Genomic DNA, 14733 nt, shown 5'->3' with positions numbered 1-14733 from the left:
ACCATATGAAAGATTTATATGTGGGCTCTTCATTTTGTTTCATTAGTCTCTCAGTCTATTTTAATGTTATTCTGTGTTGATTACTATGGTTTGTCATGAATTTCACATCAGTGCATGTGATGCCTCCAGCTTTGTCCTTTCTCAAGATGACTCTGGCTTTTTGAGGTCTTTGTGCTTCTTATAACTGCTAGGGCTTTTCTTTCTCTGTGAAAAATGCCATTGCAGCTTGATGGAATTATGTTAAATGTATAAATTGCTTTGGGTATGTATTAGGACACTTAGATAGTATTAAATCCAGTTTAATAACATTGGCTATCTTCCCTTCTGACTTTAGCTTCACTTGTCAGTACTTTACAGTTTTTAGGGTAGAGGACTTCCACCTCCTTTGTTAGATTTGTCCCTAAGTATTTTATTTTGATGCTATTATAAATGCTGTTGTTTCCTTGATTCTTTGTTCAGATAGTTCATTGCTAGAGTATAGAGATAACAACTGCTTTTTGTGTATGAGTTATGTTTTCTATTAATTTTATTTTGTACTGGTCTAAGATGTACAGCCTAGTGGTTAGAAAATCATATAGTTTACATAGATTTCCCCTAGATTTTTCAGTATACCACCTGGCACCATATATATTTATTGTATTAATAACTTGCAGTACTGACTATATTTTATGTTTTACCTATGTCTACATTACTCTTTTCTAACTACCGATTTGCACCACTTAATCTCTTCACTCAATCCCTAAAACCCCTGGCAACCACCAATTTGATTTGTCTATGAATCTATTTCAATTTTGTTTCTTCACTTTTTTGTTGGTCAAATTCCACAAATAAGTGAAATCGTGTTATTTGTCTTTCTCTGAATGACTTACTTCACTGTTGGTTTTTGTCATAAACCTTTACTGAATTCATGTCTTGTATTAATTTTTATAGACTAGATAATACATTAATTCTTTAACTCTTTTTAAAATTCTGGGATGACTGGGATGACTTTTTTATAAGGTTCTGTGAACCTTTTAAAAATATTTTAATGGCCATAATCTTGTCTTAACATAACTTAGATATCAAAAATTGAGAGAGTAATTAATTCCACATTCTAGGCATTGAAACCACAAATCTGAAAGAATTAATATTTTAATGTTAAAGTGATAGCCAACACCAGCACTTTTAATTCTTAGTCTTTTGTGACCAATTCTATACCTTTACTCCAAAGAATGGTCTAAATTCTATTCCCTTGCACCAGAGTGATCTAAAGATTATGTTAGCAGTACCACCACAGCATGCTACCACCACAAGGTAGCATGTTAGAAATGAAAGTTTTTAGGCCAGTCTTTTTACTTTCCAAGCCATAAAATTGAATTTTAACAAAATCCCTCTGTATTTTGTATGCACAGATAGTTTGAAAACTGTTTGAGATCACTGCAGTTGGATCCTGTGGTTATTTTAGTGTTCTCCTTTGGGTTAATTGTAATTTTTCCCACTAAATGACTCAGATTATTTTTAATTGACACTACAGATGTCCCCTATATTTCACCCTCTTTGTATGCCTCCACTTAGACCTGCTTCCCCACCCCCTGGCCTTCACCACATTGTTGTCTTTATCCATGAACTAGTCATATATGCATATATATCCTTTGATTAATCTCTTCCAATTTTTCTCACCACTTGCCCTTTGAAATCTGTCCGTTTCATGTATCCATGCTTCTTTCTGGTTTTATGTTGTTCATCAGTTTATTTTGATTCCATATATCAGTGATGTCATATGGTTTTTGTTTATCTCTGCCTAATTTATTTCACTTAGCATAATGATCTACAGGTCAAACAGTACATCACAAATGGTACCAGTTCCTTCTCTTTTACAGCCATGTAATATCCCATTGGGTAAATATACCACAGCTTTTACCCACTCATCTACTCATGGGCTGTTTCCAGATCTTGGCTCTTGTAAATAACACTGCTATGAACATAAGGGTGCATATATTCTTTCTCATTAGTGTTTTGGGGATTCTTTGGCTATTTTCCCAGAAGTGGGACTGATAGGTCAAATGGCAGTTCCATTTTTAGTATTCTGAGAAAATCCATACCGTCCACAGTAAGCTACACCAGTTTGCATTTCCATCGCAGTGCACAAGGGGTCAAGGGGTTCTGATTCTCCACATCCTTATATGTATACGGAGGTTCTTCACTTTAATTTTAACTTGCATCTCTCTAATGATTAGTGACGTGTATTTTTTTCATTTGTCTATTGGCCATTTGTATGTCTTCATTGGAGAAGTGTCCATTCAGGTCATTTGCTTACTTTTTAATTGGGTTGTTTGTCCCCATGTTGCTGAGTTGTATAAGTTCTTTGTTTATTTTGGAAATAAACCCCTTATCAGATACTTCATTGACAAATATGTTCTTTCATATAGTGTGTCACCTTTTTATTTTGATGGTTTCTTTTGCTGTGCAGAAGCTTTTTATTTTAATAGTCCCGCCGTATGGGTTTATTTTTTCTTTGTTTCTCTTGCCCTAGGGGATGTATCAGCAAAAATCTTTTTCTAGACATCTGGAAGATGTCTGAGATTTGACTGCCTATGTTTTCTTCTAGGATTTTTATGTTTTTGTGACTTACACTTAAGTCTTTTACTCATTTTGAGTTTATTCTTACATATGGTACTAGTTGGTGGTCTATTTTCATTCTGTTGCTTGTACCAGCTCAGTTTTCCCACACCATCTATTGAAGAAACTCTTTTTAGTCCACTGTATGCTCTTTGCTTCTTTGATGTACACTAATTGACCATTAAGGTGTGGATTGATTTCTGGGCTCTCTTTTCCATTTCATTAGATCTATATTCCTATTCTTATGTCATTAATCATAGGCTGTATTATTATAATGGATTTGTAGTATAGTTTTATGTTCATCCAGTATTGTTATCCTTTAGGCTTTGTCTTTATTCTCAAGATGGCAGAGATTATTTAAATGTTGTCATTTTTAGTTCCATAAATTTTCAGATTGGTGGTTTAATAAGAATTGTGTTAAATCTATAGATTGCTTTGGGTAGTATGGACATTTTAGTGTTGTTCTTTCTTTCTATCCATGAACAGGGCATATGCTTCCACTCGTTTGTGTCTTCTATTTCTTTCTTCAGTGTTCTGTAGTTTTCCAAATACAAGTCCTTTACCTCCTTGGTTACATGTATTCCTATATACCTTACTTACTTTTGTTGTTGCTGTGGTGAAAGATACTGCTTTGTTTATTTTTTTCTGAGACTTCATTATTCATGTATAAAAGTGCCACCAATTTCTGAGTATTAATTTGGTAATCTGGTACTTTGCTGAATTCATTTATTAAATTTAGGGATACTTTGGTGGAGACTTTAGGGTGCTCTGTGCATATCACCTGCAAAATATTACAGTTTTACATCCTTACAAATTGGATGTTTTTTTACTTCATCTTGCCTATAGACTATGGCTAGAATTTCCAGTACTATTTTGAATAAGAATAGTAAGAGTAGGCATCCTTGTGTTGTATCTGATGCTAATGAAAACACTGTTAAGTTTTTGCCCATTAAGTATGATGTTGGTTATAGGTTTTCCTTTTCAAAAAATATTTATTTTTAGAAAAGGGAAGGAAGGGAGAAAGAGGGAGAGAAACATCAATATGTGGTTGCCTCTTGTGTGACCCCTACTGAAAACCTGGCCCACAACATAGGCATGTGTCCTGACTTGGAGTCGAACCTGTGACCCTTTGGTTTGCAGGCAGGTGCTCAATCCACTGATCCACCCCAACCAGGGCTGGTTTTAGGTTTTTCATATATGGCCTTATTGTTAAGGTTGCACCCCTTATGTGTACTCTGCAGAGAACTTTTACCATTAAATAGGTGCCAGATTTTATTGAGTGCCTTTTCTTTGTATGCTATAATCGTGGTTTCTGTCCTTCTTTTTGTTAATGTAATGTGTCAGATTTATTGATTTGTGAATATTGCACAAACCTTCAATTCTAGGAACAAATCCCACAAATACCAGGATCATGGTGTACATCTCTATGTATATGCTGGACCCACTTTGTTAATACACTGTTGAAGGTGTCAGCACCTGTGTTCATCAGGGACATTTGCCTATTATTTTCTTTTATTGTAGTGTCTTTATCTGGTTATGGAATTGGGATAATGTTGGCCTTGTAAAATGATCTTGGAAATCAACATTCCTTTTGAGTTTTTTTGAAATAGTTCAGGGAGGAGGATTGTGTTAGTTCTTCTCTGAATGTTTGGTAAATTCACCTGTGAATCATTTCTGTTCAGAATCTCATTTGCTGTGAATTTTTTGATTCCAGCTGCTATTTCATTAGTTACCATTCTGTTCAGCTTTGCTAATATTCCTGATTGAGTTTTGGAAGATTGTGTGTTTCTAAGAAGTTGCCCATTTCACTTAGTTTTCATAATTTGTTAGCATATAAATTGTTTGCACTATCTTACACTCTTTTGAATTTTTGTGATGTCTATTATTTTTTTTAACCTGATTTTATATATTTGGGTTTTCTCTCTTTTTCTTGATAAGTCTGGCTAAAATTTTATCATTCTTGTTTATCTTTTCAAGGAATTAGCCCTCAGTTTCATTGATTTTTGTGTATGTATTTTTTAAAATTTCTATGTCATTTATTTTTGCTCTAATCTTTATTATTTCCTTCCTTCTTCTTACCCTTGGCAGCTCTTGTTTTTCTTTTACTAGGCTTTTCAAGTGTAAAGTGTTTATTTGAGAGTTATTTTTTAAAGAGTTTATTTATTGATTTTTTTAGTTGGAGGAGGAGGGAGGGAAGGAGAAAGAGAGGGAAGGAAACATCCATGTGTGGTTGCTTTTCACTTGTCCCTACTAGGGATCTGGCCTGCAACCCAGGCATGTGCCTTGAGTGGGAATCAAACTATTTGTTACCCTTTGGTTCTCAGGCCAGCTCTCAATCCACTGAGCCACACTAACCAGGGCCATTTGAGTTTTTTGTGCTTCTTTAGGTAGGCCAATAATACTATATACTTCTCTCTCAGTACTGCTTTTGCTGTGTCCTATAGATTTGGGTTGTGGGTTCATTTCATTTGTCTGCAGGTAGTTTTTGATTTCTTCTTTGATCTCATTGGTGATCCATTTATTGTTTAATAACGTGTTATTTAGCCTTTATATGTTTGAATGTTTTTGAATTTTATTTCATTGTAGTTTATTAATTTCATGCTATTGTGTTCTGAGAAGAATGCTGGATAATGATTTCAGTCTTTCTGAATTTGTTAAGACTTATTTTGTGTTCTAACATGTGTTCTGTTGTTGAAAATGTTCCACGTGCACTTTACAAGAATGTGTGTTCTGCTGCTTTAGGGTAAAATGTTCTGTAAATACTACTTAAAATCATCTGATCTCATGTGTCATTTAAGGTTGCTATTGTTGATTTTTTTTGTCAGGAAGATCTATGCTTTGATGTCAGTGGGGTGTTAAAGTTCTCAATTCTGGCTGTCTTGCTGTCATTCAGTACATTAAAGTCCACCAAGAGTTTTTTTTAATGTATTTAGGTGCTCCTATATTGGGTGTGTATATATTTACAAGGGCTATATCCTGTAATAGGTATCATGTGGGACCTAGTGGTGCAGTTTACTTACTGAGCTCAGTATTCTAGGAATGACCCTTCTGTGACGTATGTGGGCTCTACCTATGTGCTGACTTATTTCATCTCTAATTATGTCTTTTGTTTTTAAGATTATTTGGTCATATATAAGTAGTGTTACTATGCTAGTATTTGGGGGGATTTTTGTTTGTTTTTATTTAAATGGAATAGTTTGCCCTATTTCTTCTCTTTCAGCCTTTCTAATCTTTTGTTCTGAGGTTGGTCTCTTATAGAGATGTGTATCTGTTAAGTTTTCTTATCTATTCAGTTACCCTGTATCTTTTGATTGGAGTATTTAATTCACTTACATTTAAGGTTATTATTGACAGGTACTTATATAGGAACTGGGTGATCTGATCCAAGTGCCAAGGTACTTATATATGAGGACTCTCCAGAAAAAATCCAACTGTTGTTAATATATGAAAATGGTTTGCTTGACATCAGTGTAACCTGGCATGCTTGCATCAGTGTATCTACAGCCAAGGAGAGTGGACTGGTATGCACATGCATGAACAATGATGACCTCACTGTACTAGTCAGTGGAGGTGGTAGATGCCATAGAGTGAGCATGTGTACTGTGTGGTTGTCACATTCAAAATGACTGAGCGAGTAGAGCAATGAATCTGCATCAAATTTTGTGTGAAGCTTGAATATTCCTCCATGGAAACTATTGAGATGATTCAGAAGGCTGCAGCTATGGGCAATGGGTGATTGGCAGTTTCATCACAACAATACACCTGCTCATGCATCACATTTCATGCAGAATTTTTTTGGGAAACACCAAATCACCTAGTGACTCAGCACCCCCTACAGGCCAGATTTGGCACCATGTGAATCCTGGTTTTTTACAAAACTAAAATCACCTTTGAAAGGGAAGAGATTTCAGACTGTCAGTGAGATTCAGGAAAATATGATGGGACAGCTGATGGATATTTGGAGAACTATGAGTTTTCAAGGTGCCTAATTTGAAGGGGCTGAGGCATCATTTTCCTGTGTATAGCACTTCTTGTATCCTGTATCAATTTTCTTTAATAAATGTCTCTTTTTCATAGTATGTGGCTGGATACGTTAGTACCATGGAAAAAAAAAAACTTAAAACCATGAAGAATATCTAGTTGTAAATGAAGAATAACAACCTGAGGGAAGAAATCAGTAGTTACAAGTTTAAACAAAAAATCAGAGCACCAAAACAAACAAACAAAAAAAGAATTAAAAAGTAGGAGAATCTTTTCGTTCTCCCAAAGATTATTTAATGGATCTTTGGGACAATGAGAAATGTAACACCATCTGCATCCTAGGGGTACCAGAAAAAGGAACTCTATAAGACTGTCAGCTGATTTCTCAACAGAAACACTACAGGCCAGAACGGATTTGTATGAAGTATTAAAAGTAATGAAAGCAAGGATCTGAAACCATGATTTTTCATCCAGCAAGGTATTATTTAAAATTGAAGGTAAAATAGCTTTTCAGAAAAAAATAAAAAAGGATAAAGGAGTTTATTACCACCAAACCAGCAATTTGAGAAATGTGACTGCTGTAAAAAGAAATAGAGCAGTATTGGCAGAAAGAATAAAAATGGCTACATGAGATTTGTGCAGAAGGTATACAGTCACAAACTATGAATATAGAGACATTTATTGAAGAAGATACAAGAAACCTTGTTCATAGGACAATGACATCTCAATCCCCTTCAGAGCAGGCACCTTGGGACCTCCACACAAGCTATCCCAATCACCATCAGTTGTCCCATTGTATTTTCCTGAATCTCATCAATGCTCTGAAATCTCTTCCCTTTCAAAGGTACTTTTAGTTCTGGGAAAAGCTGAAAGTCACAGGGCACCAAATCTAGACTGTACAGGGGCTGAGTCACCTCGGTGATTGGATGTTTTGCTAAGAAAATCTGCATGAGACATGATACATGAGCAGGCACATTGTTGTGGTGAAGCTCATAGCTGTGGCCTTTGGAATCATCCAGACAGGTTCTGTGGAGAAATGTTCAAGCTTCATGCAAAATTGGATTCAGATCCATTGCTCTACTTGCTGAGTATTTTGAATGTAATGGCCACACAGTACACAGTACTCTGGGGCATCTACCACCCCCACTGACTATACAATGAAGTCATCATTGTTCACACATGCACATTCCAGTCTACTGTTCTTGGCTGCCAGGTTACATCATTGTCACAAATCATTCTCATTATGTTATCAATGGCTGGACATTTTCCAGAGAGACCTCATATAAATAAGTAAGAAAAAGGAGTAATAAATTATAAAATTAAAAAGGAATAAGAGAAGGAAAAGGGAATTGGAAAAGAAAAAAAGGAAAGGAGAAAAAATAAGTATAGAGACAGAAAATATAAAAGTAAAGCAAAAGAGAAAAGAAAATAGGATAAAAAGGATTTAAAAAGAAGAGAAAAATATAGTAAGAAAAGGAAAGCGGGAATAAGAAATATGGAAGAAAAGAGAAGGAAAGAAAAGATAAAAAAGAAAAGTATTCAAAGAATATTGTTATACTTGATGCAGTCACTCTCTGGATATGCTGTTTATGAAACCTTTTGGATCCTGCTCCTGTGTTTCTGAGACTGGCCCTTTGTGCCAGTCCTGGGTTTCTTGAGAGGTTCTCTATTGCAAAGCAATGTCAGAAGTTGTCCCCATCATACCCTTCCCAAGCTTCTCAGTGCAGAACTTCTAGTAGACAGTGGCTGCTCATTTTTTCTTCCATGGAAACTATGCTCAGAGGAGTATCCTGGATGTGGCAGAGGTAATTCAAATAGCCTGAGGAATGGTGCTCCCATGCTATAGGTGGGTTGGGCAGACACTTTCATTTCTTCCTTGTGGCTGTGTGGGCTGCATTTGCTGAGGAGTTCAGCTCAGCTTTCCCATAGTACAGCCCTAGAGCCCAGCGCACACTTGATTCCAGACAGAATTCTGGTGAAGATGGCCTGGGCTGGGGAAAGTGGTGGTGGGAAGATGGAGACAATTGAACTTAAACAACAGTAAAAAAAGAGAGAGAAAGCAGAAGCCAACCTGGGAGATGCAGTAGCCAAATTCCAGTACTGTGTGGATTAAAAGAAGATTACAAATATTATCAGGCCTCTTTGGCACTCCAGTCTGCATGCTTGCCAGCCAACAATGTCAAGACAGGGTCAGAACTCCCAGCTCCCCAGCTTGAAGCAGGCTAAATGTCCCTCACCCCTAGCAGCATGGTGGGGCTAAATTTCCAGGCTGGCACCATACAGTTGTATTTTTTCCTCAGAAAAACAGAATAGGCAGACTAAGCAATTCAGCAGATGGAAAGAAGGGTGGTGCCCTTAGCACATGATGGACAAGGCCATGCCTCTTCATCTCCTCACACAATCTAGATTGTGACTGGCTCTCTGTCCAAAGTCTTTCCTGAAAATAATAGCCTTGCTTGTCAAAGTCGCTGCTGGCTGTACTTAGCGGACCCATCCTCTGTCCTCAAAGTGCTACATCCTCTCCAGCAGTCAGATTGGAAGAACTTCCCAAGCTGGTGTTAATAGTGAGTTAACACCTTCCCCCAGTCAGTTGCTCTCCAGGTCACCCATCTGGACTGAATCCCTGCTGATTGACACCACTGGATGCTACATGGTTCATCTCTTACTGCTCTAGTTTGGGGACCATTGCATGGTGTTGAGACCCTGTGCTTCCAGGGAATAGGAATTCTACTGCTGCATTATTGTTCCAGCTTCCCAGTTGCTCTATTTATGGGAGAGGGTCTCACTGTGTTCTCATCTCATGTTAGAAATGTGTGAGAAATAGAGGCCATAGGAATTGGGTGATCTGATCCAAGTGCCTTTATTTGAGGCTGCACAGAGAGGCAGGCTGAGTCACCGTCAACTTCAGCACCGGGGGAAGGCAAGAGTGCAGTTATTAAAAGAAGTGCCAGTTTTTGTTTAGAGGAGGGTTAGTCTCTTGTTCATCCACACGGGTGCCTCAGAGATCCAGGATGTGAGCTGGAACAATTGGCTAGGTAACAGGTGAGCTGTTCTCAGGTACAGGAGGGTCTGTGTACCCACCACATTCTATTGTGGCTGGTGCCAAGCACCTATTTTGTGAGGTGGGAGAGAGTTTTAATTAGGCCTCAGGCTACCAAGCAAGTTGGGACAACTGAGCCATAGGCAGTACGTAGGTTTGGAAACTGGCCTGACTGGGTCTTCAGCAGTCTGGGGATTGGAGAATTGGCCAGACCCTTTCATCTCTTTCCAACTTCCTTTATGCCTCCATTTATAAACTTCTAGCTCAGTTATATTTTGATTAATTTTTCAAATGTATTGCTCTGCAGTTTCATGAGAGGTGTTTTTAAATGCTAAATATGAACATTTTTACAATGGTAATTTTCAAAGGCATTTGCATCAGAAACAGCACAAAGCTTTTTAAGTACAGATTTTTTAACTTCAAATCTGTTGTTTTAAAAACTCCACAAGCAATTCTGATACATAAGATACTGCATTGCAACTTTTTTCTACTATTCCTTTTCTTTTCTCTCATTAAAATAAATTTTACAAGCCATTTTTAGGCTATTTATTATTATTCATTCATGCAAAATTATTCCTAATTGATTAAATCCAAGGGTGTTTTAGAAATGTAGACAGTTTTTAACAAAACAGTTAAGTGTGCTTTTCCTTAATGTGTTTCATTTGAAAGTAATTTTTGAAATGACTAATGGTATAATGGCATAGAAGGCTTAAAAATTATTTATCTCTAAGGATAACAAAGCTGATGTAATTTTAAAGTACAATGCAGATGAAGCTAGAAGTCTGAAGGCTTATGGCGAGCTTCCAGAACATGGTAATGTCAATTTTTTTTTCCTATTTTAAGATACTACTAGTTTGTTGGTAGTATACTGACATAATTTAAATAGAATTCTGTCATTTCTGTATATTGTTTGTGTGTGTACTTAACAAAAATTACTTAGAGTAACTGTACTAAACTAACTAAAATTTAGTAGAGTGCCTCTCTACTTTATAATATTAATACTTTAGTAATAGAATTCTCTTTCTAACATGTTTTTTTGGTGATGAGTTTAGGGTTTTAAGCTCCGAGCTTGTGAAAATACCTGTTTAAGGGAGTACTCTTTTTTGTTATTGTTTTTAGCACATCGCCAAAAACATTTGTCAGTTTTCAGGTATATGGTGACAATAATTATGATCCTGGTACAGACTTTTTTGTAAAAAACAATGGTCTTGATATTATATTAATTCACTAATCCTTCTTCTTTATTTTTTGGTGTGTATTTTTTTAACATTTCATTCTTAAGTATTCTATTCTCGCTGAAGTACACTTTAGAAGACGGAGTAAGCACCTCAAAACTTCAAAGAGGAAATGCATTATTTCTAAGCTCACATTTTTCACTTGGCACCTATTTTGTTTTACATTATTGCATTTTGTAATGAAAATACAAGATTTTATGTAAGCATAAATTATAATAAAATTATTGGCATTTAAAAAATATCTGTAAATCAAACCAGTATTTCCTCTTTCACCTCTTTTGCATAGGGCAGTGATTTGCAACCAGTGTGCCACTGAATTTTTAAAATAGGCAACACCTGACTAAAAAAGGGGCACTGACCTTTTTTCCCTTAGATTGTCGACTAAAAAAATACCAACAGCCAATACAATAGCCAGGTGGCATCAGTATGTCAGAACCATTCCTATATTTTGTCAAATCAGCAAAATATATATACTTTGGTGTGCAGATTTTTAGAAATTAGTTTATGTGTGCTATGAGATGAAAAAATGGTTCCAAATACCTGACTTAAGAGGATAATCATAATTTGATTAAGTATTTTTGACTGATTGGTATCTAATAGTTGGTGTACAAGTTGTTTTTACTTCAGAAAACTTTATATGTTCTAGAAGGTTGTTAGCATGTTTTCAAACCCATTTTGAAGCATACATGGAAAGTGTGAGAGCTACTTTGTCAGCATAATTAGAACCTGCTGGCCTTTGTTATAATACCTTTCTAAATAAAACACAGATGTAGTATTTATGTTTTCAATTATAATTAACATAGTAGGAAACTCCTGGAAATTTATTGTGAATTTACTTTTTTATGAGTTCTTAGGTATTAGGAGGGTTTTTCTTGTAATGAAGTATTTCACCTGAAGTAGCCCTGATATGAACACTAAACTAGAAGAGCCTGCCATTACAGATTAATGTTTTATATCAAGCCCCATTTTTAAATAACTAATTCATCTGGTAGTATCTTGACGATATATAGACGTACTTATTATTGTGTCTTTAGCTAAAATCAATGAAACAGATACATTTGGTCCTGGAGATGATGATGAAATCCAGTTTGATGATATTGCAGATGATGATGAAGACATTGATGATGTAAGTAGTAGATGAATCTTGGTGGGGGGGTTGTTTGTTTATTCTAGGTTATCTACAAGTAAACCAGTTCTTTCCCCTAACATTTTTAATCTAACAATATTCAACATTTAAATTTAGTTCATTGGAAAGCTTCTCCATGAATCTGAATATTCATTAGTACTCAGAAGCCAGACTGTTTATATTTTGAAAACCTTATAACCTTTGAAAACATTTCTTTCTGAAAAGATATGTATTAGCTCTGACAGTGGGTATACTGTAATGATAACTTTGTTAAGAGTGTCTATAGAGATAGTGTTAAGAAATGTACCAGGCATTTTTGAGAACATATCTTTTCTCAAATGAAATATGAGTATGTTAAAAGAAGAATTGTGTTTGAACCAGCTTGCTGAAGCATTTTTAATATTTGTTAAAAATCATATTAAACAGGCACCTGGTGTCAAGGTATATGTTGTATCACATTATTTTATTTGTCAGGTATCATTGGCCAAATTCTTGGTTTGGAGTATGTATGTGTTTGTATGTGAAAATGTTCCTATCTACTGTATTTCCTATTTATGGGCGTGCTTTAAAACATACATAACATCAGAACTACATCAAAATTTTATAAATATTGACAAATGAAAAGGATAGAAGTGACAGCTCAAGTGCAAGAAATATTTTATTTAAACTGTATAATCTTTGTGGTGTGTATATAGGAATATTCTTGAATTGAAAGTTTTTTCAACTTCTGTGAGTAGCTGAAAATGCTATTAATGAAGATGTTTGTGATTGAAAAATCTGAAGATTCCTGTCCTTGGTCACTAATTTTCTAGTCACTTGCAGTACCCAACAAAGGCCTTATACATTTGAAAAGCTCTGCTAATTTTGCTGCACAAACTTTGTCAGCAACAAATGTTCTACATTTTCTAAAATTCCATCTTAGTATCCAGACATTCATTATATTTATATTTGTGGTTTCTAAATTATAGTTTCCTTACAGAGGTAATAAAAAATGAGTCTAAACCTAATTGGGATATAAGTCATACTACTTTGCCACTCTTAAGGAAATTGTAATTCTCCAAATTTGTTTGAACTCTTAGGTCATAAGGTCTATAACCACTGCATTAAATAAAAGAGATGCTAAACTTCATTACGAATAGTCTGTATAACATAATATATTTTTCAGACTATAAGATGCACTTTTTACCACATTTTTTTTTTGCTTCAAAATTTGCTTTCCTATTTTCCTCTTCTAAAACCTAGGTGTGTCTTATGGTGCATCTAGGTTTTAGAGGCAGAAAATGGGGGTGGACTTTGAAGCAAAAATGTGGTTTAAAAAAAAACAAAAACAAAAAAGTGTGTCTTATAGTCTGAAAAATACTTAACTGTTTCAAAGTACTCTCAAAGACATCATAAAAATTTGGCAACAAACTGGTATTGAGAAAAATTTGGTACACAGATTTTCTTTTGGAAAGAATTTGTTTTCTAGATAATTTTAAGGGGGTCCTTATTCATTAGACTGTTATAAGAATTATTTTTCTGATATATGTGATGTCCTTTGCTCTTACAGATCTAAATAGAACTTAAAGGTCCAGACTAATGTTCTACAGTGTGGATTTTGCCCCTCACCATTTAAGAAGACTAAAACTGCAGCATGAGTGCAGGTTGTTAAGGCATACTAATTTATTTTCATTGTTTTACAGTATTTATATGTCTTTAAATGAAATGTTAACACTTTATTCTTTTGAAGTAATAGAACTTAGGGGTAGAAGACTACAATGTCTGTGGTTAAAACAACACAAAGAAGACATGGAAAGACAAAGAATAAAAGATATGTTTTCCAGTTTGGATGTTTTGAATACATTGTCTTATCATTATGGTTAGTAATAAATCTTAGTTCCAACTAATTTTTTTTGCAGAAAATGTTGCAGTTACTTAGATGTTCTCTTTGATTTTTGTTAAAACATAAAGAAGTTAGAAATCTATATTTGAAGTCAAGAAAATGGGCTATTTTTATATTTCTGTAGCTGTATTTTTATACTATGTTTGATAATACTCTTATTTTTTGCTTTCACCTTCATAAATAAGCATTTTCAAACTGCAGATTTTGGAATGTGGGTTTGAGTAGCAAGTTTGAATTTATAGGATGAATAGTTTCAAAAGTTCAGGACTAGATAATACCCAATTAATTCTAAATTGAAAGTATTGATATATTGTTGACAGGGTTTTTTTTTACTTAATGTGTAGAAAATTTGTTAAATAAGGCAACTTGTAATGGCAAAATAAGGAAAATAGTTTATACTATATCAAAAACTTGTGTTAAAATACATTATTTTATTGTCAAAACTCATGTATACTTGTAACCTATAGTTTTGGACTTTTTGGAGAATAAATTACAATATATAAATGAAAACCTAATTTTATAATAAACCTGTGTAGAATGAAAAGAATGAAACCACAGCTAAGATATGAAATAAAATGTTCATTGAGTGTATTTTGGTCATATTCTGTGTTGCTGTTGTATTTATTGTGTGTACCAATTCTTCATGTAGATCTACTAGGAATATATATTATGATCTTCCTTTTTAATGTTGTATTTGTTTTGAAAGTTATCAGTTGTAACAAGATGATATTAAGGGTGGGGCAAAATACTAACCACTGTGAAATTTTACAGAACTTTAATAGAAAAGAGTCATTAAGTAGTTTTGAAACACATTTATTACCAGAGGGTTTACTTTCAGCAGGGAAAATCAATATAAAGGAAATATGTCTTT

The 14733-nt window shown here is 34.7% G+C and overlaps 1 protein-coding gene across 4 annotated transcripts in view; it reads left to right on the top strand.

Moving 5' to 3' along the window:
* Positions 1 to 14460, top strand: part of LOC114489883 (eukaryotic translation initiation factor 1A, X-chromosomal-like) — a 29432-nt gene extending 14972 nt beyond the window's left edge. For 2 of the 4 annotated variants that reach the window (XM_028503731.2, XM_028503729.2), the window contains 3 exons: positions 10351 to 10432; positions 11889 to 11980; positions 13530 to 14460. In XM_028503731.2, coding sequence (XP_028359532.1) covers positions 10351 to 10432; positions 11889 to 11980; positions 13530 to 13535 — 180 coding nt within the window. In that variant the 3' untranslated portion in view covers positions 13536 to 14460. The remainder of the gene's footprint in view (positions 1 to 10350; positions 10433 to 11888; positions 11981 to 13529) is intronic. The other 2 variants (XM_036017215.1, XM_036017216.1) reach the window with 2 other exon arrangements.
* Positions 14461 to 14733: the final 273 nt, after the last annotated feature.

The sequence above is a fragment of the Phyllostomus discolor genome, chromosome Y, assembly GCF_004126475.2.
Source record: "Phyllostomus discolor isolate MPI-MPIP mPhyDis1 chromosome Y, mPhyDis1.pri.v3, whole genome shotgun sequence".
NCBI classification, from domain to species: domain Eukaryota; kingdom Metazoa; phylum Chordata; class Mammalia; order Chiroptera; family Phyllostomidae; genus Phyllostomus; species Phyllostomus discolor.
The sequence above is the reverse complement of the archived record's forward strand: the minus strand, read 5'-3'. Positions and strand labels throughout refer to the sequence as shown.